The 20,291-nt window shown below is 39.8% G+C and overlaps 4 protein-coding genes across 4 annotated transcripts; all 4 read left to right on the top strand.

Annotated features, from left to right (window-relative positions):
• The first annotated feature begins 64 nt into the window (after window positions 1-64).
• LOC101174038 (extracellular calcium-sensing receptor-like) lies at window positions 65-864 on the top strand. The gene is made up of 2 exons (XM_023962029.1): window positions 65-424; window positions 497-864. The coding sequence occupies exons 1-2, from the start codon at window positions 207-209 to the stop codon at window positions 810-812; spliced, it is 534 nt and encodes a 177-aa protein (XP_023817797.1). The 5' UTR covers window positions 65-206; the 3' UTR covers window positions 813-864.
• On the top strand, window positions 864-1,769 carry LOC111948489 (extracellular calcium-sensing receptor-like; the record flags this gene model as incomplete). The annotated part of the gene is made up of 1 exon (XM_023961855.1): window positions 864-1,769. A coding segment is annotated over one exon (906 nt), but the record flags the coding sequence as incomplete, so codon positions are not given.
• Window positions 1,770-7,605: 5,836 nt separating this feature from the next.
• LOC101173802 (extracellular calcium-sensing receptor-like) lies at window positions 7,606-11,248 on the top strand. Its single transcript, XM_020708219.2, has 5 exons — window positions 7,606-8,045; window positions 8,171-8,456; window positions 8,584-9,408; window positions 9,476-9,706; window positions 9,829-11,248. Exons 1-5 carry the CDS (start codon window positions 7,786-7,788, stop codon window positions 10,987-10,989), a joined length of 2,763 nt encoding a protein of 920 aa, XP_020563878.1. The 5' UTR covers window positions 7,606-7,785; the 3' UTR covers window positions 10,990-11,248.
• A 2,082-nt stretch (window positions 11,249-13,330) lies between these two features.
• Window positions 13,331-16,770, top strand: LOC101173565 (extracellular calcium-sensing receptor-like). The gene is made up of 5 exons (XM_023961671.1): window positions 13,331-13,609; window positions 13,707-14,501; window positions 14,621-14,848; window positions 14,942-15,065; window positions 15,692-16,770. Exons 1-5 carry the CDS (start codon window positions 13,346-13,348, stop codon window positions 16,594-16,596), a joined length of 2,316 nt encoding a protein of 771 aa, XP_023817439.1. The 5' UTR covers window positions 13,331-13,345; the 3' UTR covers window positions 16,597-16,770.
• The last annotated feature ends 3,521 nt before the right edge of the window (window positions 16,771-20,291 follow it).

Genomic DNA, 20,291 nt, shown 5'->3' with positions numbered 1-20,291 from the left:
TTATGCACAGAAATTTGATGAGCGTGGGAGGAAAGTTAGATGACATCACCCTCACACTGTGATTTGATTAGAGTGCCTCAGTCATCATCACCTACAGAGGTATAAAGCTCTGTCTCTAAGAGGAAAGATATTTTAGTTTTTTATAGAGAAGGCAAAAGAAAAGGAAGCAGAGTGGTGATCTGTGATTGTAAGCCGCCCTATGAAATATGCATGACTGCATTTGTGTTATGGTACTCTTTATGCTTACTATGGGAGTCATCACGGAAGATGAAACAGCTCTCTGTGAGCTGCTAGGAAGCCCTGTGTTACCTCTGTTATCGAAGAAAGGCGACATCACCATTGGAGGAGCGTTTTCTGTCTATACCCAAACCCCAAAGTCTTCACCTTCTCTGACTGAAACTCCAGAACCTCTCATTTGCACCAGGTATGTTTAAAAAAACTCATTTTTTTTCAACTAGGGACAAATGTATTTAATTGTACATACTTTGTTTTACAGGATAAGCTTCAGAGAATTCCGATTTGCTCAGACAATGATGTTTGCCATTGAGGAGATCAACAACAGCAGCTCTTTACTGCCAAATGTCTCGGTTGGTTATAAAATATTTGACAGCTGTGGTTCCACACTTTCTTCAACACGTGCAGCCATGGGTCTCATTAATGGACAGGAAAGAACTTTTGGAAAAACCTGCTCTGGTCAGTCAACTGTTCATGCCATTGTGGGAGCCTCTAAATCTTCCTCAACGATCGTCTTATCACAAATAGCTGGGACCTTTCAAATACCGGTGGTAAATATGATTAACATTTGTTTGTGATTTCTTCATTATTATTTCTTATCTGTGATTATAAATTCGATGCCATAACAGAATATTGAAAGAAAAAAACAAGTAACATTGAGGTTAGAAGCGTTTTGCATATCTTTTTGCATCTTTTCATTGTGTTTTTTCATTCAGATCAGCCACTTTTCCACATGTGCATGTCTCAGTAACAGAAAGGTGCACCCCTCCTTCTTCAGAACCATCCCCAGTGACTACTATCAGAGCAGGGCACTGGCTCAGCTGGTAAAGTACTTTGGATGGACATGGGTTGGTGCAGTCAGAAGTGACAATGACTATGGCAATAATGGAATGGCAACATTCATTGAAGCTGCACCCCAGGAAGGGATTTGTGTTGAATACTCTGAGGCCATCTCAGGGACTAGTTTATACGAACAGGTCGAGAGGGTGGTCAGAGTGATCAAAACAGGCACTGCAAAAGTATTAGTTGCCTTCCTTGGTTATGATGAAATGGATATTCTGCTTGAAGAAGCTCTGAGGCAAAACCTTACTGGGTTACAGTGGGTGGGAAGTGAATCCTGGATTACATCAAGTAATTTGGCTCTAAATAGGTATTCTGGAATACTAACTGGCTCTATAGGCTTTGCCATAAAGAAGGGAAAAATTGCAGGTTTGCAGGATTTTCTTTTACAGGTTCACCCAAGTCAGGACCCTCAGAACCACATACTGAAGGAGTTCTGGGAAGAAACCTTTGGCTGCAGTTTTCAGTCAAGTTTGCATGGAACAAAGCAGTGCTCTGGATCTGAGAGACTACGTGACATTAAAAATCCTTTTACAGATGTGTCAGAGCTGAGAATATCCAATAATGTGTACAAAGCTGTATATGCTGTAGCTCATGCAATGCACAGCATGTTAAAATGTGGAGAAAACAGTGAAACAGTCAACGCGTCATGTACCTTGAAAAGCATTTTACAGCCAAAGGAAGTAAGAGGCTAACTTTGAAAAATATAAATATATATTAAATAAACACACTGACATCCTATGACCATCTTCTACACCTTGTTTCTGTCATTAGATTGTCAAACACATCCAGGATGTGAATTTTTCTCTTCAGTCAGGAGAGAAAGTTTCATTTGATGAAAGAGGTGATCCTGCAGCAACCTATCAGCTGGTGAACTGGCAAAGGAACTCAGCAGGAGAACCCGTGTTTGTGGCAGTAGGGAGCTATGATGCGTCCCTTCCAAATGGGAAACAGTTTACAATAGAGGAAATGAATATCACATGGGTTGGAGCATCTCGACAGGTATCTGAGATTTAAGCTTTTTCAAGGAGTACTCAATCCAGATTGTCAACATAAAAAATATGTAGTGTCAAATCAGAAAGCTGAAATATCTCAACAGCTTCAAAAGCTTCAGCTGCAATGTTTTAGGATTATTCTTATCTGTTAGTTGTGATATTCCAAATTTTAGAAATTAGAAATGGTTGCATGGCCTTCAAATTAAGTAGTTTTAATAAAGAAATCCATTATAATGATTCATGAAGTCAATATTTACTTTGAAATTAAACCAATTTGAATTTCATAGAGTTGCAGTTTTTTATGAAAATCAAAGTGATTATTATTACAATATCCACTCGCTTTTAAAAAAAATGTCTGACTTCTTTTATGGTTTGATCAGAACTTTCGTCTTACTGTTTCTTATCCAACAGCAGATGTTAAAATATAAAACTGATGATTGAAATCCATTGTTGTTTCAGAGGCCGATTTCTGTCTGCAGTGAGAGTTGTCTTCCTGGTTTCCGACAGGCTGTGATTAAAGGCAAACCCATTTGTTGTTTTTCTTGCATCGCTTGTGCAGCTGGAGAGATCAGCAACTCAAGCAGTGAGTTTCTTTCATTTAAAGGTCCTAATCAAGGAATGAAAATACCATCAAAAAAGTGTATCTATTTCAGAAAATCAGTTAAAAGGGTAACTTCAATTTATTTTGTGGTTTCATAACTTACGGGCTGTTATATTTTGGGAGAAGTTTTGCTTTAAAATGTGATGACATTTTACTGCTCCTGAAAATTCAACATTTACTGTCCTTAAAAAGGAACTGGAGGGTTGCCCACTGGTCCTTTATTCATATTTAGATGTTTCAATCAAGGTCCCACAGTACATCACCAAGAGACTCTAAGAAAACTAGGAACTCTATACTCCTAGTCAGCCTTGAAAGTGAGACAATAGTAAGAGACATGTGTAAAGCTGGAGGACATGGCTCTCGCTCAACAGGGTAAACTTTAATGTATAGGCAAGCCCATAACAACCCAATGGCTCTCACTGTGGACTTAATATGGCCCCTCAACCTCCATACTCTTTCCATACTATGAGAGAGTACCACCCTTCTTGAGGAATTGGGTTTCAATGGCCAATCTGTAGAGGTGGGGCCAACTAACAGGTCAACCTTCTGTGCAAGCTCAGACTCATTCCATGATCTAATGGTTAGAATTAAATTTACATGAATTGGGCTCTTGAGGCTCTTAGCTTTGACCACCATCCAAATTACACACCTTCCTTTGTTGTGGGCCTACAAAAAAACTGAGTTACAAATTACTTTGTTTACAAGTGAGTTTGTATATTTGTTGGTTATAAGATTCAGAAAGAAAGAAAAATCTCACAAATGACACGATTTCACTTTTGAAATGGATTTACACATTTTTTGATGATGTTCTAAATAATGCCAACCAAGTAATTAAAAAAAATATAATGATACTTACTTTTTATCATTTTTTTTTCAAATGCAGATTCTGCAGACTGTTCTCCGTGTCCACTGGAGTACTGGTCAAATGAAGATCATAACAAGTGTGTTCCAAAGGTGATTGAGTTCCTATCTTATGAAGAGACAATGGGCACCCTCCTCACTGCTTTCTCTTTGTTTGGAGCGGGTCTAACGCTTGTTGTGTCTTTTGTCTTCTTTTGGTTCCGTCACACACCTCTGGTCAAAGCCAGTAACTCTGAGCTGAGCTTCCTCTTGCTGTTATCCTTGACTTTTTGTTTCTTGTGTTCTCTGACCTTCATTGGCCGGCCCACTGACTGGTCCTGCATGCTTCGCCATGTAGCATTTGGCATAGCCTTTGCCTTGTGTATTTCATGTATTCTGACTAAAACTATTACAGTAGTGATAGCTTTTAAAGCCAGAACACCAGCCAACACAGTTCCTCAGTGTTTGGCTTCACATCAGAGAATGGGTGTTGTTGGTGGTACTTTTCTGCAGGTGTTGGTTTGTGTTGTATGGCTAGCTCTGGCTCCACCCTTTCCACACAAAAATACAATTTATGCAGCTGAAAGGATTATTCTAGAATGTAACTTAGGTTCATCTATAGGGTTTTGGGTTGTGTTAGGGTATATCGGACTTCTGGCGGTGTTATGTCTGATCCTTGCCTTTTTAGCCCGAAAGCTGCCTGACAATTTTAATGAAGCAAAATTCATCACATTCAGCATGTTGATATTCAGTGCAGTCTGGGTCACATTTATCCCAGCATATGTGAGTTCTCCTGGAAAATTCACTGTAGCTGTAGAAATCTTTGCAATTCTGGCCTCAAGCTTTGGATTGCTTTTCTGTATATTTGCTCCCAAATGTTACATTTTACTACTGAAGCCAGAGAGAAATACTAAAAATCACATGATGGGGAGAGATCAAGTAAAGACATCATAATTGTTTATGGTAGTTGTACCAAAATGTTTTGGTAGCTTGTTACTGTGGTTAGCTGATTTTAGCAGATTTTTGAGATGTCTACAAATGTCCAAGACATTACAAAATGTGAGTTTGGTTTACCTTTACAGACAAACGATCCAATTTGGTTCCTTTTTTTGGTCAATGTGTAGATAAAGGTTCCCAGAGTCTTCTGCCACCTCTCTTAAGGCCCGTACACACCGGGACGAATATTCGCCAGGCGTTATTCGCCAGCGTTTTTCGCCACGTTTTTTGTGTTCACACCCAGGCGATTTTTGCTGACGATGAGTGGAGTGAACATGCAATTTCATTCCCTGACATTAGATGGCGCTTAATGTAAAACAGAAATACTCCTGTACACAAGGTGGCGCTGCGCAACTTTACGCTTCTTAAAGTCGCTTTTCACTCAGAAGAAGAGAGCAAGTATTTACACGCTTGTCAGAATCAAACAAAGAAAACATGAATATTTCAAGCACCAGTAGCTCCAACTGGTGCTTGGTTCGGGGATATTTTAGAATGTCCGTCATTATTGCTTCGCGGCTGTGTGGACGCTACTTGGCGTCTATCTTCTTCGCTGGTATGTGTGCTCAGCAAGGCAGTTTTGTGTTTGAGCGCCCTCAAGTTGTGTTTTACTGTAACTTCAGAAGCTCCAGACACGTGTGCAAAAGCGCCATTCTCATTGGTCGAGTAGATTTCGACGCGACGCGTCGAAAAAAAAAAACGAACCCGAGGCGTTTTTTTTTTTTGACGCTTTAACGCGTGGCGTTTTTTCGCGTCGGTGTGCACACTCACATTGGTGCCCTTTGTTTAGTCACGAGGCGTTAAACGTCGGCGAAAATCGCCGGCGAAATTCGTCCCGGTGTGAACAGGCCTTTAGCTTATCCAGAAAATTTGAAGGTGATTTGAGGTCAAAACATGAGAAAGATGTCTGAACATCACACAGAGAAACCATGGGGGGCAATCACCATCATTGGCTGTGATTGATATGAAAGAGCAGTTCCTCTTTATGTCTTATGTCACAACCACCTTTTCTGGTGGACATGGGCTGTTTGCGGCCAAAAAATGGACAAGTCTGTATGGGACATGCTGGTTCAGCATACCTGTTTAGCATTTGTGTTTCACATCTTTGCATTTATATTTAGAATCAGCATGCTTTTAATGGACACTTATCACATTTGTTTTTAAATAATTTTAGTTCAAACATGTAGCAATTGGGACAAATGTTTGTTGAATCTAATGCATCTCCTTCTAACTAGTTGAACTTTCACATCTATTTGTTGCTGCCCAATGTTTTGTAAGACATAGAAAACACCTGGTCTTTTGTTTTTTCAGTCTTCGTGCACCTGTTAAGCAAATACGACGGAGTTTTAGGGCCACGGTGAGGAAAAAAAATTCTGGCCAACGTGACGAGATTAAAGTCGTCATGTCGACTTTAATCTCGCCATGACGAGAAAAAACTCGACACAAAGTTTCGAGAAAAAACTCGTCTTGTCGAGATAAAAGTCGAAATAAAGTTTCGAGATTAAAGTAGCAATGTTGCTCGCGAGAGAAAAAACTCGTAAATTTACGAGATTATTGTGGAAGTGAGCATGCAGAGCAGCAGGTGAACACCGTGCAGCAGCAGAGAAGACCGATTAAACTTTGTTGAACAGGTGAGCTGAATGTTTATTGATAATGTTCCAGATGTCTGGAGGCTCATTTGATTCATTTACGATTCATTAAAGTTGTATTTATTGATGGTTGGTTTGCAGGATCCCTGCAGCCCGATGATGAAGCCATCGGTATCCCTGCAGCTGTTCACTTGAATCCTTTCTTCCTCCACCAAGGACCAGATCTCTATGTTTGTGTGATGCTTCCGTCTGAGGAGCAGCACTTTTTTGCCTATTTCAACGTTGTAATGCTAATATAACAGACTATTTTCATTCATCTTTGTTTTTGAATGATCAAACGGGACGCTTCATCTGCAGCAGTGGGCGTATGTAACACTGTTTACTTCCGCACTGGTGATCTGATGACAGATTCATGACGTAATGTGACAGATGAACTTCAGGGTGTGTGAATGAAAAGGAGAATAAAGGCTGCAGCGATCCTCTACACCCAAACGTGTCTCTGAGCTCCTTATTTTACAGATGAAAGTCCGCTTTACTGACACTGAACAATACACCGAACCCCGGAAAGGCGGCTCCACTGACAATAATCTGATTTTGAGTCGCCAAAAGGTTCAGAATCTTTGTTTTAAACCTATAATCCGGAAATAAAGCTTCACAAAAGGCTCCACATCTTTCATCTTCAAGATAGGCTCCGATAAACAGACAACTTCGGGGTTTTCTCCTTGTTAATCTATGACTTTTTTCCCGTAAATTTACGAGTTTTTATCTCCTAATAAAATAACTTTTTTTTTGGTGGCCATAAAACTCTGTCGTAAACTCTTAAATACAAAGCCACTAGCTCACTAACAGCCATAACACTGAATACTCCTGAAAGACTCAGCTTCACTGCTCTCGCGCAATATTGCGACTTTAATCTCGAAACTTTATTTCGACTTTTATCTCGACAAGACGAGTTTTTTCTCGAAACTTTGTGTCGAGTTTTTTCTCGTCATGGCGAGATTAAAGTCGACATGACGACTTTAATCTCGTCATGTTGGCCAAAATTTTTTTTCCTCACCGTGGCCCTAAAACTCCGTCGTAAGCAAAAACATCAAATTAAATTGTTGGCATTTTCTGAAATGTTTTGTTGGTTGTGTGATGCTGGAGACAAATGCAGGACAGACGGATGTGAGGTTTGAATACATTTGCTTTATTAATAGACAGACATCCCTTTAAGTGCTATCTTAGATGACCCCACCCTTATATTGATGTGTTCTCCCTACCATGAAAAAGGTGGATAAAAGTGGAAAGATTTCATGTAATCCATGGACACCAGTGAGGATCACAAATCATTGAAGAAAAAAGGTTCAGCACACTGTCTAGTGGGTCTAGATGACCCAACTTCCAATGTTAAAGTGCCTAGGATAGCACAAGGGTTACGGAAAGTGCTATGATTACTAAATAAAAACTTAAAGAAAATTCAAAAGAAAAAAAATAGACTTACAAGATATAATTCTGAACTTGCAAATGAATATGTAAAAAACTCTTACAATCTAAATATTATGTTTTATTACATATTAATATTGTGGTAAAAGCAGGGATTTTAATGGGTAGTACTTGTAAGCGTGTAATAGGGCCTTTCTTCTGTCACTCACAATCAAACACTGCCATTGGTGGAAGACCTGGTGGCCTTTTGATGTGAAGCTCCTATAATATGATAAGACTTTGCAGTGTTAATCTTAAAACTGCGGACATTAGGAGAGGTACAATGCTGCTGATAGCAGACCTGCTCCTTTTTTTTCTTGTGGCTGTGAGAGAAGGAAAACCTACGTGTCAAACGTATGGGACCAAAGAACTGTCTTCATTTTTCAAGGAAGGAGACATTACTATTGGAGGAATTTTTTCTTTTCACCAAAGCCCAGTCACAGCGAGTTCAACTCTTGAACTCAACCCAGGTTCAATCCAGTGTAAAGGGTAAGAGAGTGATTAAAATGCATGTAAATGATGTATATTCCCTTTTTTACATCATTTACACGCTTACATACTTTTTGTGTGTTTTTATCTTTTACCAGAATAAACCTTTTTTTCTCTTTTTTAAGGCTGGACCAAGGTGAACTTCAGTATGCATACACCATGATGTTTGCCATAGAGAAAATAAACAACAGCTCAGAGCTTTTACCAGATGTGACACTTGGTTACAGAATATTTGATTCTTGCCCCAGTATCCCCTTGTCCATCAGGGCATCGTTAAGTCTCATGAATATGTACAAAGGGGAGAAAAGCAGCTGTGATAAACCCTCCAGCGTGCATGCTGTCATTGGGGATACCACTTCCACCTCCACAATAGGCATAGCACGTACACTAGGACCCTTCCATATACCTGTGGTGAGTGTTATAGACGAACTTCTCTTCTTATCACAGATCACATTTCAATCAGAAATTGTACACATTTTATAGTGATGAGTTTAAAATCTGACAATGTTGCATTTCTCCTATGTTCCTTGTCTTTTAGATAAGCCATTCAGCCACTTGTGCATGTCTTAGTAACAGAAGAGAATACCCTTCTTTCTTCAGAACCATCCCCAATGACATTTTTCAAAGCAAAGCCCTCGCAAAGCTTGTGAAACATTTCGGCTGGTCTTGGGTGGGAGCCATAAGAACAAATAATGATTATGGAAATGGTGGGATGGCCACTTTTCTCGACTCTGCAAAAAAGGAGGGCGTGTGTGTTGAGTACTCTGTAGCCATTTACAGAACTGATCCCAGGAAGCACTTCTTAGAAGTAGTGAATATTATCAAAAAATCCACTTCTAAGGTAATAGTGGCATTTGCAGACGGCACAGACCTTGACATACTTTTCAAAGAGCTGCATGCTCAGAGTGTAACTGGCCTGCAGTGGGTAGGAAGTGAAGGGTGGATTACATATCGACAAATTGCCACTCCGATGAACTATGCTGTGGTCCAAGGAGCAGTTGGCTTTGCAGCATTAAGTTCTCCCATCCCTGGATTACAGGAGTTCCTAAGAAACAGTAAGCCCTCAATTACAGAAGGAAATCAGGGGCTTGTGGAGTTATGGGAGATGGTATTCAACTGCACCCTGAACTACAAAACAGAGGCTCATGCTCAGGATTATGTAGCACCATGTAATGGGATAGAGACTCTAAGGAACATTAACCTGCCTTTCACAGATGTGTCAGATACCAGCCTACTGAACAATGTTTACAAGGCCACATATGCCATTGCTCACGCTCTGAACCTGCTAATCAACTGTGAAAATGGACAGGGGCCATTTGATAATAAATCTTGTGCTGATAGGAAAAATATACAGCCGTGGCAGGTAAAAGACAACACTGCCCCCTTACCTAAATTGTTAAGACTCTTGTAACACGTCTGTTTTTCTGCAGGTATTGTATTACCTGTCACGGATACGTTTCACCGCTGACACTGGTGAGAATGTGTTCTTTGATGATTTGGGAGACCCTGTAGCACGTTATGCTCTGGTAAACTGGCAGATAGATGAAACAGGGCAAACACGGTTCCAAACCATTGGTTACTATGATGCCTCCCGGCCTGAAGGTCAACAGTTTGACATCAACCCAGGTGTGAGTGCTGTTTGGGCTGGAGAGAACCATGAGGTAAAAACGTAACTGAATTGCACATTCTTTAACTCACATTAAGAGAACATATAGTTTAGCTGAATTACAAAAAGTATGATTTTAGTAGAACAATTTATTTTGCTTTCATTTTATCAATACAGGTGCCAAAGTCGATTTGCAGTGAGAGCTGTTTGCCTGGAACTTTTCGGACTTTCATTAAAGGCAAACCTATCTGCTGCTTTGACTGCATCCCCTGCGCTGAGGGGGAGTTCAGCAACAGTACAAGTGAGACTGCAGGATTCGTAGTCTTTACCCTGCTGCTCGTTGCGTTTCTGCTGGGCAAAATTCCGGCCAGCACTTCTTCGGCATGTCTAAAAATGTGTAATGTGTACCGCTTATTTATCCTTGCAGATGCTGTGAACTGTCATAAATGCCACCCTGAGTACAAATCCAGTGAAGAGAGGACTAGTTGTGACTTGAAAGCTATTGAATTCCTCACCTTCACCGAGTTAATGGGTATACTGCTGGTTGCCTTCTCTATCTTTGGTGCATGCCTTGCGATGATTGTGGCTGTAATATTTTACCACCACAGAAAAACTCCTATGGTCAAAGCAAATAACTCTGAGCTGAGTTTCTTGCTGTTGTTCTCCTTAAGCTTGTGTTTCCTCTGCCCTTTGACCTTCATTAGCCGGCCCACTAAGTGGTCTTGCATGCTGCGACACTCCACCTTCGGCATCATCTTTGTGCTCTGCATGTCGTGCGTCCTGGGAAAAACAATTGTTGTTTTAATGGCCTTCAATGCTACAGTCCCAGGAAGTAACGTAATCAAATGGTTTGGACCTGTGCAACAGAGGGTCAGCGTCCTGACTTTCACCATCATCCAGGTCTTAATTTGCATTATGTGGCTAACAATCAATCCTCCATATCCACACAAAAATGTTAAATATTACAAAGACAAAGTTATATTGGAGTGTTCTCATGGATCGTCATTGGGGTTCTGGGCTGTATTAGGTTATATTGGGGTTCTATCTCTGCTATGCTTTGGACTAGCCTTTATGGCCCGGAAGCTGCCTAATAATTTCAACGAAGCTAAGTTTATCACATTTAGCATGTTGATATTTTGTGCTGTGTGGCTCACCTTCATTCCAGCTTACGTCAGCTCTCCGGGAAAGTTTACTGTAGCAGTGGAGATCTTTGCAATCCTGGCTTCAAGTTATGGGATGCTCTGCTGTATTTTTTTCCCAAAGTGCTACATCATTTTATTTAAACCTGAGAAGAATACAAAGAAACATTTAATGGGTAAAGAGACAAAAGCTATTTAAAATACTGTATATGCAATGTTGCTACAGCTGAATCAATACTTTTTTGTTTTGTTTAGGCTTTAGTAAGGGAAAAACATGTCTGTGACTAGTGTCAGATTAAAAAATCTATTGGGTAATTTAGGAATATAAAAAATGTTTTGCACAGATATGCACTTTTTTTTAAATAATTAAACATGTTAACATCCCATTGCATAAATGAGTTTTTTTTTCTAGTTAAAACAGAATATGCTTTTCTTTTTGCATGTATGTGAAATTTGCATGTATGCCAGTATCAAAAACTTGTAAATAAATTTGGAACATTGGACATCCATAATTGTGTGTTTGTTGTGTATAGAAACATGATGTTTACCCATTGAAAAACATGTTTTTTTTATTTTTACAGAACTAAGTATATCCTGCATATTGCGCAAACCTTAAGCCAAAATTATTATATCTATTCTGCAAGAATTTAAAAAAATGACTGCAGTGAGTAGCCAAATTGTTATCGTTTTACTTGTTTAAAATCCAAAAAACAGCCTTTCTTTTATGAACACTCATTCTTTAAAGTAAAGACAAAGGGATTACACCAATTCTGAGGACTTATCAACCTGGTAACACATCAATATATACAGTATTCCACAATATTTCAAGTACCCTGAAGTTTTTGATCCTAAAGCATCAGTGCCCTTCTTCTAGCGAAACTCCACAGCAAAAATTCTAAACATTGTAAGGAAAAAAGCCCCCTATAATTAAAAGTAAAGAACATTTTAAGGAGGGTGAAGACATGACAGTAAACAGCATCACTTTGGTGATAAAACGTTTTATTTTATCGTGATTTTGACATTTTGATTATTTTCTTTTTAATTTGGTTAAATTAAACTTTTTGAGCTGTTAAGTGTATTATAATATTCATTCCTCAATAAAACAACCCTAAAGCGTTTTTTTAATCCATTCACGCATTTCTGAGTATTACTCTAAAAATCGGCTCTCTGAGCACCGGCCCATCCAAATCCATGAAAACGAGCGGGTTCTGTCATTGTGATGCAGATAAGTGAAAAACTGCCCCTTCCAGGAAAAGTCTGCGCTGCCAGCACCGTCTCCAGGCTAACGCATACACCCACCTTTTCTTCATCGAGCTCGGAGTGATCTGCAAAATAGCTTTGTAAGGCTCCACAACATGCACATCCGTCTTTGCAAAGGTTCAGATAATGTTTGCTTTTGTGGATGAAACACAAACACGCCGCCGAGGCTGACTCTAGGTTGATGTCATGAAATGGACGGCACCCACAAGGGGCGAAAAGCGGAGCTTTAGAGTGTTTGATTCGTCTTACCTCCGGGGGAGAAAATGAACTGCGAAAATAGCTCATATTTAATAAAAAAAACAGTTCTTTAGTTTGCCAAAGGTAATATATTATAATTATATATGGATGTAGTTTACTCTCATAGGCTAAAACTAAGACAATTTAATAAATGAATCATATAAGTCTAGTGGTTTTGCATGTTTTAATAAGCACTCATAGTTACTTTTATTTTTCAAACACGAAATGAAAATAGGCACAAGAGTTAAAAATAGACAGATAAAACAAAACAATATGCTTGAAAAATTAGTGGGTAGAAGAAAAATAGTGTATGATCCCACCCCTTTTTACAAAACCTTATGTTGTGCATATTTCTATTTACTTTTTTTTTCTCCTTAAAAACATATATTGATGATAGAATGTTTGTTTTACCTTGAAATTTTGTTCATGAAAAGGATAAAAAACTTTAAATTAAAAGTTTGCATTTACGCTGTCTAAATAGATCGATTCTAAAGTACAATAACTGCCAAAAGTTTAAAGTAAATTAAGCAAATAGAAAAAAAATCATACTATGACCTGTCACCATGTCCCTCCTCTTGCCCCACCTTGTAGCTCCATAGAGACTTAATATCACTATAATACTACACATTACCTCAAAAAAGAATTCACAAGTTCTTGTCTTCCAGGCAGCCATCGTTCAATGAAGTTTTCTTAAAACAGGAAAATGTGTTCACAGAAATGGCCAGAGCAGGGGTGTGCATTTTTGCAATTGTTGTTGTTGGTGTCTTTCTCTCAATCTGCGGAAACAGAGTGCACACAAAGAGGAGACCTGGACAATCCTCAACTATCCAAAGAGGGGGACATTTTGCTGGGAGGTATTTTTTCATTTCACAGCAGCTGGATAAACAGAGAGAATACATACAAGCAAAATCCCTTGCCACTGCAATGCACCAGGTAAATCGTGTCACAGAAATGTCTTATCTCTGCAGTATTGAAATTGCCAGATACATTTGATTGCATGTTATTTTTAAATGTCTGAATAAAGTTTGAATTTCAGAGAATTCCAATTTGCCCAAACCATGCTTTTTGCCATTGAGGAGATCAACAACAGTACAGAGCTGCTGCCGGGTATAACTCTGGGATACAAGGTTTATGACACTTGTGGTTCCATAGCCAGAAGTGTAAAAGTTGCTCTAAACTTGGCCAGTGGGAGTGACACCAAGACTGTGATGTCAAAAGCTTCCTGCATCAAACCTGCACAAGTGCAGGCCATAATGGGAGAAACGTCATCTTCTCCGAGCTCAGCGATTGCTACAGTCATCGGACCATTTTCGATCCCACTGGTGGGTGCAGTTACTAGTGATTCAGGTTCACATTCAAATGTTTCTAAATTTGTTGTCTTTGTTTCAACGTTTCAATATTTTTATTTTCTGATTACAGATTAGTCACTTTTCTACATGTGCTTGTCTCAGTGATAAAACGAAGTACCCATCCTTTCTCAGAACAATACCCAGTGATTACTTCCAGAGCAGAGCCCTCGCCCAACTGGTCAAGCACTTCGGCTGGATGTGGGTTGGAGCGATTAGAACCAATGATGACTATGGCAACAATGGCATGGTTACATTCACAGAGACTGCTGAACAGTTGGGCATTTGTCTGGAATATTCTGTGCCTTTCTTTCGAACAGATCCCCCAGATAAGATTCAGAAAATAATTGATCTGATTAAGGCATCCACCTCAAAGGTGATTGTTGCCTTCCTCTCTCACATGGACATGGATGTGCTTATTAAGGAGTTGTCAAACCATAACATATCAGGGTATCAGTGGGTCGGAAGTGAGTCCTGGATCTTTGATTCTCAGATTGCTGCGGTGGATCAGACTCACATTCTGGATGGAGCTATAGGTCTGTCCATTCCCAAAGCTCATGTCAGCGGCCTCAAAGAGTTTATGCTTGATGTTACACCCCTCAATTCATCCAGTAATGACTTGTTCGTAGAGTTCTGGGAGGCAATGTTTAGCTGTGAGTTCAAACAGTCAAAGTCGGCTGTAGAAATTCATGGAGAATGTACCGGACGAGAAGATGTGGCCGGAGTGAAAAACAGTTTCACAGACATGTCCCTAATGCCCATTTTCAACAACGTCTATAAAGGAGTGTATGCTGTAGCCCACGCTCTGCATATGATTCTAAAATGTAACGAAACGTGTGACAATGGTGTGCAGCTGCAGCCACTAGAGGTAGTAAAAAGTGAACATATAAACTGTATTAAGCAATTCAAAGAAACATGATAACATTGTCTTTGATATTTCAGTAATGTATTAGCAATGAGTGACACATTTATTGCTTATTGTCACAGATTTTAAAGTACATACAAAAGATTAGATTCAAAACAAAAGAAGGAGATGAGGTCTATTTCAATGAAAACGGAGATCCAGCTGCAAAATATGAGATTATAAATTGGCAGCCGAGAGAAAATGGCATTGTGGACTTTGTCAAAGTGGGTCTCTATGATGCATCATTATCTGCAGACAAACAGTTGAATCTACAAGATGAGTCTTTAATTTGGGCAAAGAACTCATTAGAGGTTTGGAAAAAAAGTTATTTTATGACTGTATGAACTTCAGAAAATTATTAGGAAGGTGTTTTCTATTTTTCTTTAACACTGTGTTCTATGCAGGTTCCGGTGTCGGTTTGCAGTGAAAAGTGTCCCCCAGGAACACGCAAGGTTCTCCAAAAAGGAAAGCCTGTTTGCTGCTATGATTGCATTCGATGTCCAGATGGAGAAATAAGCAACAGCACAGGTCTAGTACTATATATTTAATATATAATATTGATGTACTTCCGAAAAGAAGTAAACAAGAATATCATTTAGCTTGACACACGTTTATGGTTATACCTCAACTTATGAAAGCTGACTTAAATATATGTTACCAAAAAATGTTACAAGGGTTCTTAAGTGAGACACAGGCCTTTTCTTTTGAGTCTCAGGGATGCTGACAGGATGAGTAGTCATGCAATACCATCATGTTAAAAAAAAAAAAAAAAAAGAAACTAAGATTTAAGTGACTTAAGTGCTCAGGTCTTGTACAGAAATTATTTGAAATGCAAGAACAATTTAAGCCCAAATTTCTTCTAAAGTGCATTTGACATTCATCAACCCATTAAGTGTGATTCCAGAAAGTAGTTTTACCTAGCGTAGTAAACCACAACAGGGATACTCTTCACAGACATTAAGAATAATAAAAAATTAAAAAAAAACACAGGAAAACAAACACATTTGCTATTTACGTCCTGGGGTATAATTCCCTTAGATTTGGTGATTGGTAGAAAATGCATTTTAAACAGCATGTTGATAGTGATTATATGCAGCGATAAAAGTACGATTTCTGACTTATAAAATATATTTTTCTTCAAAATGACATTACAGATTCCATCACATGTGTAAAATGCCCTGAAGAGGCCTGGCCAAATGAAAGACGAGATTCCTGCTTAGATAAAGAGTCTGTGTTCCTGTCTTATGAGGAAATAATGGGGGCACTGCTCACTGCTGCCTCTTTATTTGGAACGTGCTTGACAGCCATTGTAGCGTTCATTTTCTTCAGGCACAGGAAAACTCCTCTGGTGAGGGCAAATAACTCTGAGCTGAGCTTCCTACTGCTCTTCTCTCTCATTCTGTGTTTCCTGTGCTCTCTGACCTTCATCGGCCGGCCCTCTGAGTGGACCTGCCAGCTGCGGCACACTGCTTTTGCCATCACGTTTGTTCTCTGCATCTCTTGTGTTCTGGGGAAGACAATAGTTGTCCTGATGGCTTTTAAAGCCAGACTTCCTGGTGGAAACATGATGAAGTGGTTTGGACCTACACAGCAGAGACTCAGCGTTCTGGGACTCACTCTTATTCAAGTTATTATCTGTATCCTCTGGTTAACCATTTCCCCCCCTTTCCCTTTTAAAAATGTTCAAGAGTTTAGAGATAAAATCATCTTGGAGTGTGCTCTTGGCTCAGAGTTAGGGTTCTGGGCTGGACTTGGGTATATAGGTCTTCTGGCTGTCTTGTGCTTCATTTCTGCGTTTTTGGCTCGGAAACTGCCCGATAATTTCAACGAAGCCAAATTTATTACATTCAGCATGCTGATATTCTGTGCAGTTTGGATCACGTTCATCCCAGCATACGTCAGCTCTCCAGGGAAGTTCGGCGTTGCCGTGGAGATCTTTGCCATCCTTGCTTCCAGTTTTGGACTACTGATTTGTATTTTCATCCCAAAATGCTATGTCATCCTACTCAAACCTGACAAAAACACAAAAAAATATATGATGGGTAAGGGAGGATCATAATAAACAACAAAAATATCCCAACTTTTGAAACCCCTTAAAGGCTGTCAAACCTGTAAGACATTTTAATGAAAGTTGTTTTTAAACTCTAGGTTAACCTGCAGCTGTAACCAAGTACATATGGAATGCACAGAGTCAAGTGATATTTTACATGTTTTCTTTAGTTTTTTTGCTCAACTGATGTAACTTTGACACTATGTTTTTGTAGTTCACAGTAATCATGCCTTAAATATTTTATTGAATCAAAATGTGCTTTATTAAATTCCAATGAGAGCACAAAAAATAATAATAATTAAAGCCGCAAGCGGCGTTGTATGGCCCGCAGACGCAACCCGCCTTCCACGCCCAACTGTACGCACCACCGCCGCCTTCACCGCCCTCACTGCCCTCACTGCCTACTTTTGATAAAGGCTAGTCAAAACTGCAATTGCTAATTATGCTAACTATGCTTCCTATGCTAATGTGGCTAAAAGTGCTAGCATTGCGCTCAGCATCATCAACTGACTAAGGAAAACACATTTCTTAAAATGCTAATTATGCTAACTATGCTAGCTATGCTAATGTGGCTAAAAGAGCTAGCATTGCTATCAGTATCATCAACTGACTCAGAAAAACACATTATCTAAAATGATAATTATGCTAACTATGCTAGCTATGCTAATGTGGCTAAAAGTGCTAGCATAGCGATCAGCATCATCAACTAACTCAGAAAAACACGATGCTCCATTGGTGAGAGCTACATGTCAGAAGTTGATAAAAAATCCCCATTTTTTCAAAATGGCGGCTGTTCTGTTGATTTTATCTCCATAGCAACCATTTTGTTCTTGGTCGCCTTTTGATGACGACCAGATTGATGTTAGTTTCAGACGATTCGGCAAAAATAAACTTTTTGTTGTCCTTAGCAACAGTCGTGTCATGCTAACCACGCCCACATTCCTTATATGTCCATGTCCGGTGTTTTTAATTGTGTTCAGTTCCTGCTATGGATGCATGCATTCAATTTTCACTGTATTCCAATGAAAGGCATGGGAGTTACAACAGTGCGCCACTTTGCTAGCTCGACACGCGCACGCCGTTCAAAATATACAACTTCTAATTCCAACATTTTTTCCACAGTAGCTTGCCATTTATGCCCAAAAAGTTTCCAGACGATCGTTGAAAATTCCAACGACGAGTTTACGTTTGAATCCGCCAATCAAGGTGTTTTTTATAGATAATTCAAGATGGCGGCCTTTTCCCGAGGTCAAAGGTGGACGAAACTCCAGAGCTTTGTGTAGACTTAGGCTAGGGAGACGCGAGTCAAAATTTCATGAAAATCGCTCGAAAAAAAGTTCCTTTTTCCATATTGTGTAAAAACGCGAAAATCTCAAAATGGCAGATTTTGGCACAAAATGGCCGCCAAACCGTAGGTCGTGTCGCCTTCACGTAATTCTTTCAAAATTTTGTTTGGATATCCCCGACAAAGTTATCTGTGTTTCGTTAGCCGATTCTTAAAAAAAAATGCAGATTTCTTTTTTTTTTGCCGAGTCGGCACATTTTTTTGCGACGGTTTTTTGCTTATCACGCCCACATTCCTTTATCGATCTTGTCGTGCGTGTCATCGTTTTGTTCAGCGTGTGCCAGGGAATTGCAAATTTCCTCTTTACGACATCCCGATAAAAAATGTGCGAGCTAGCTGAGACGGCAACGGTTGTGAATCCGCCACGCGCACGCCGTTCAAAATCTACAACTTCTAATTCCAACATTTTGTCCGCATCACCTTGCTATGGATGCCTAAGAAGTTACGAGACAATGGCAAAAAATCCCTAGGACGAGTTTTCGTTTGAATGTGGCGCTAAAGGGGCTGTATTTTAAAATGCAGGATGGCGGCCTTTTCCCAAAGTCAAAGGTCAACGACACTTCTGTGTTGTTTGTAGACTGGAGCTGGCAGCAAGTGTGTGCAATTGCGTGAAAATCGCTCAAACAAAAGTGTCGTTTTCCCATATCATGGGAAAACACAAAAATCGCCAATTCTCAGAGTTCGCCACAAAATGGCCGCCAGGCTGTAGGTCGTGTGGCCGTCCCGTAATGATTTCAAAACTTCTTTGGGATATCCCCAACACGTGTGTTTGAGTTTCGCAACTGTATTCTGAAGTACATTTTGTTCGGCCCCATACGCGATATTCGCCCATTCATTTTTTAGACGGGATCGCTGGCCGTGATGTCATCGTCTTCGGGGGGGTGACGTTGACTTTGGGGAAAATTCATTCGCAATTTATCCCAGGTGTGTGCACGTTTTGGTGACTTTTCGAGCATGCGGCGGGGGTCAAATTCTAGCTGAAAGACGGCGAAGTCGTTCCAACTGCGAAAACAATATGGTCCTTGCAGTCAGTGACTGCTGCTGCGGGCCATAATAATAAAAGTCTGACCAATTTCCATGTATTTCTGGTCGGATCCACACCACATCTCTTTGATTGGTCTCTTCTTTGTTTGGCAAGTTTGAAAGCTCCCATCTACACTGTTCTTGATCGAAGGAATTTCGTTTTATTTTTAACGTGGGCACCAATCTTTTCACAAATGAACATTGGTGCAGAGTAATTCTTTGCAGCACCATCTGTATCAGTCCACACAAATAACTGACAAATTGCTGAACATTACTGGCTGCACCCAACATGTTTCTTTAGCATGCATGTATGAGCTCAATTCCTACACTATAACAAAAGGCGGTGATCTTTTCTGATACTGTCAAGAGTGAGACATTGAAGCCTGTTTACACTGCACATTCATGGCAGGTCAAGCAGATACCCTACTTCAGCTCCAGACCAGATGAACCATTTTGTCATTATGTTTGAACATTTTTGTTGCAATGTGGACAATGATAAGTCACATTTTGCTCTTATATAAAATGGGTAGGTAGCCCATTATTGCATAATGGTCCTTTCTGTGAGGAGTTTGAATGTCCTCCCTGTGCATGTGTTGGTTTTCTCCAAGCACTCTGGCTTTCTCCCATATTCCAAACACAAGCTTTAACCCTTGTGCTATCCTAGGCACTTTTAAATTGGGAGTGAGGTCATTTAGACCCCCTAGACAGTGCGCTGAACTTTTTTCTTCAATGATTTGTGATCTTCACTGGTGTCCATGGATTACATGAAATCCTTTCCACCTTTATCCACCTTTGTCATGGAAGGGAGAACACGTCAATGCAAGGGTGGGGTCATCTAAGATAGCACAAGGGTTATCCACCTTTGTCATGGAAGGGAGAACACGTCAATGGTCGTCTTGGTCCCATAGGATAGCACAAGGGTTAAAAGCACCAGTTTCGATTGTAAAGTAATGTCTGTTTTCAATTGACTTGAATGGGTTGATAAAAATTAAACATATTTACATATGTACAATAATCATTGACATGATTTTGTTTTCTGTCATGTTTCAAATTCATTGAACAAACCCACCATTCTAAAGTTTAGGAATCAAGCCATGGAACACCTCTGCAAGCAGGCCAAGTGTTAAGTTCCCAAGAACAGAGGGAACGTGATTACAGTAAACACACCAATCAGAATTGTGGTCAAACTATCTCAAACATGAACACACATTTTATGCTGTTTTTTGGCCGTTTGTAAGAATGAAAACAAATTAATTTTTCACCCAAAAACAGGGGAAGGGAGTAGGTAAGGGAGAGGAAGGGAACTATACTGTCATGCCCCTAAGTAAATTATCTG

Source organism: Oryzias latipes, chromosome 13 (assembly GCF_002234675.1).
Source record: "Oryzias latipes chromosome 13, ASM223467v1".
NCBI classification, from domain to species: Eukaryota; Metazoa; Chordata; class Actinopteri; order Beloniformes; family Adrianichthyidae; genus Oryzias; species Oryzias latipes.
This window is presented reverse-complemented; position numbering and strand designations above follow the sequence as displayed.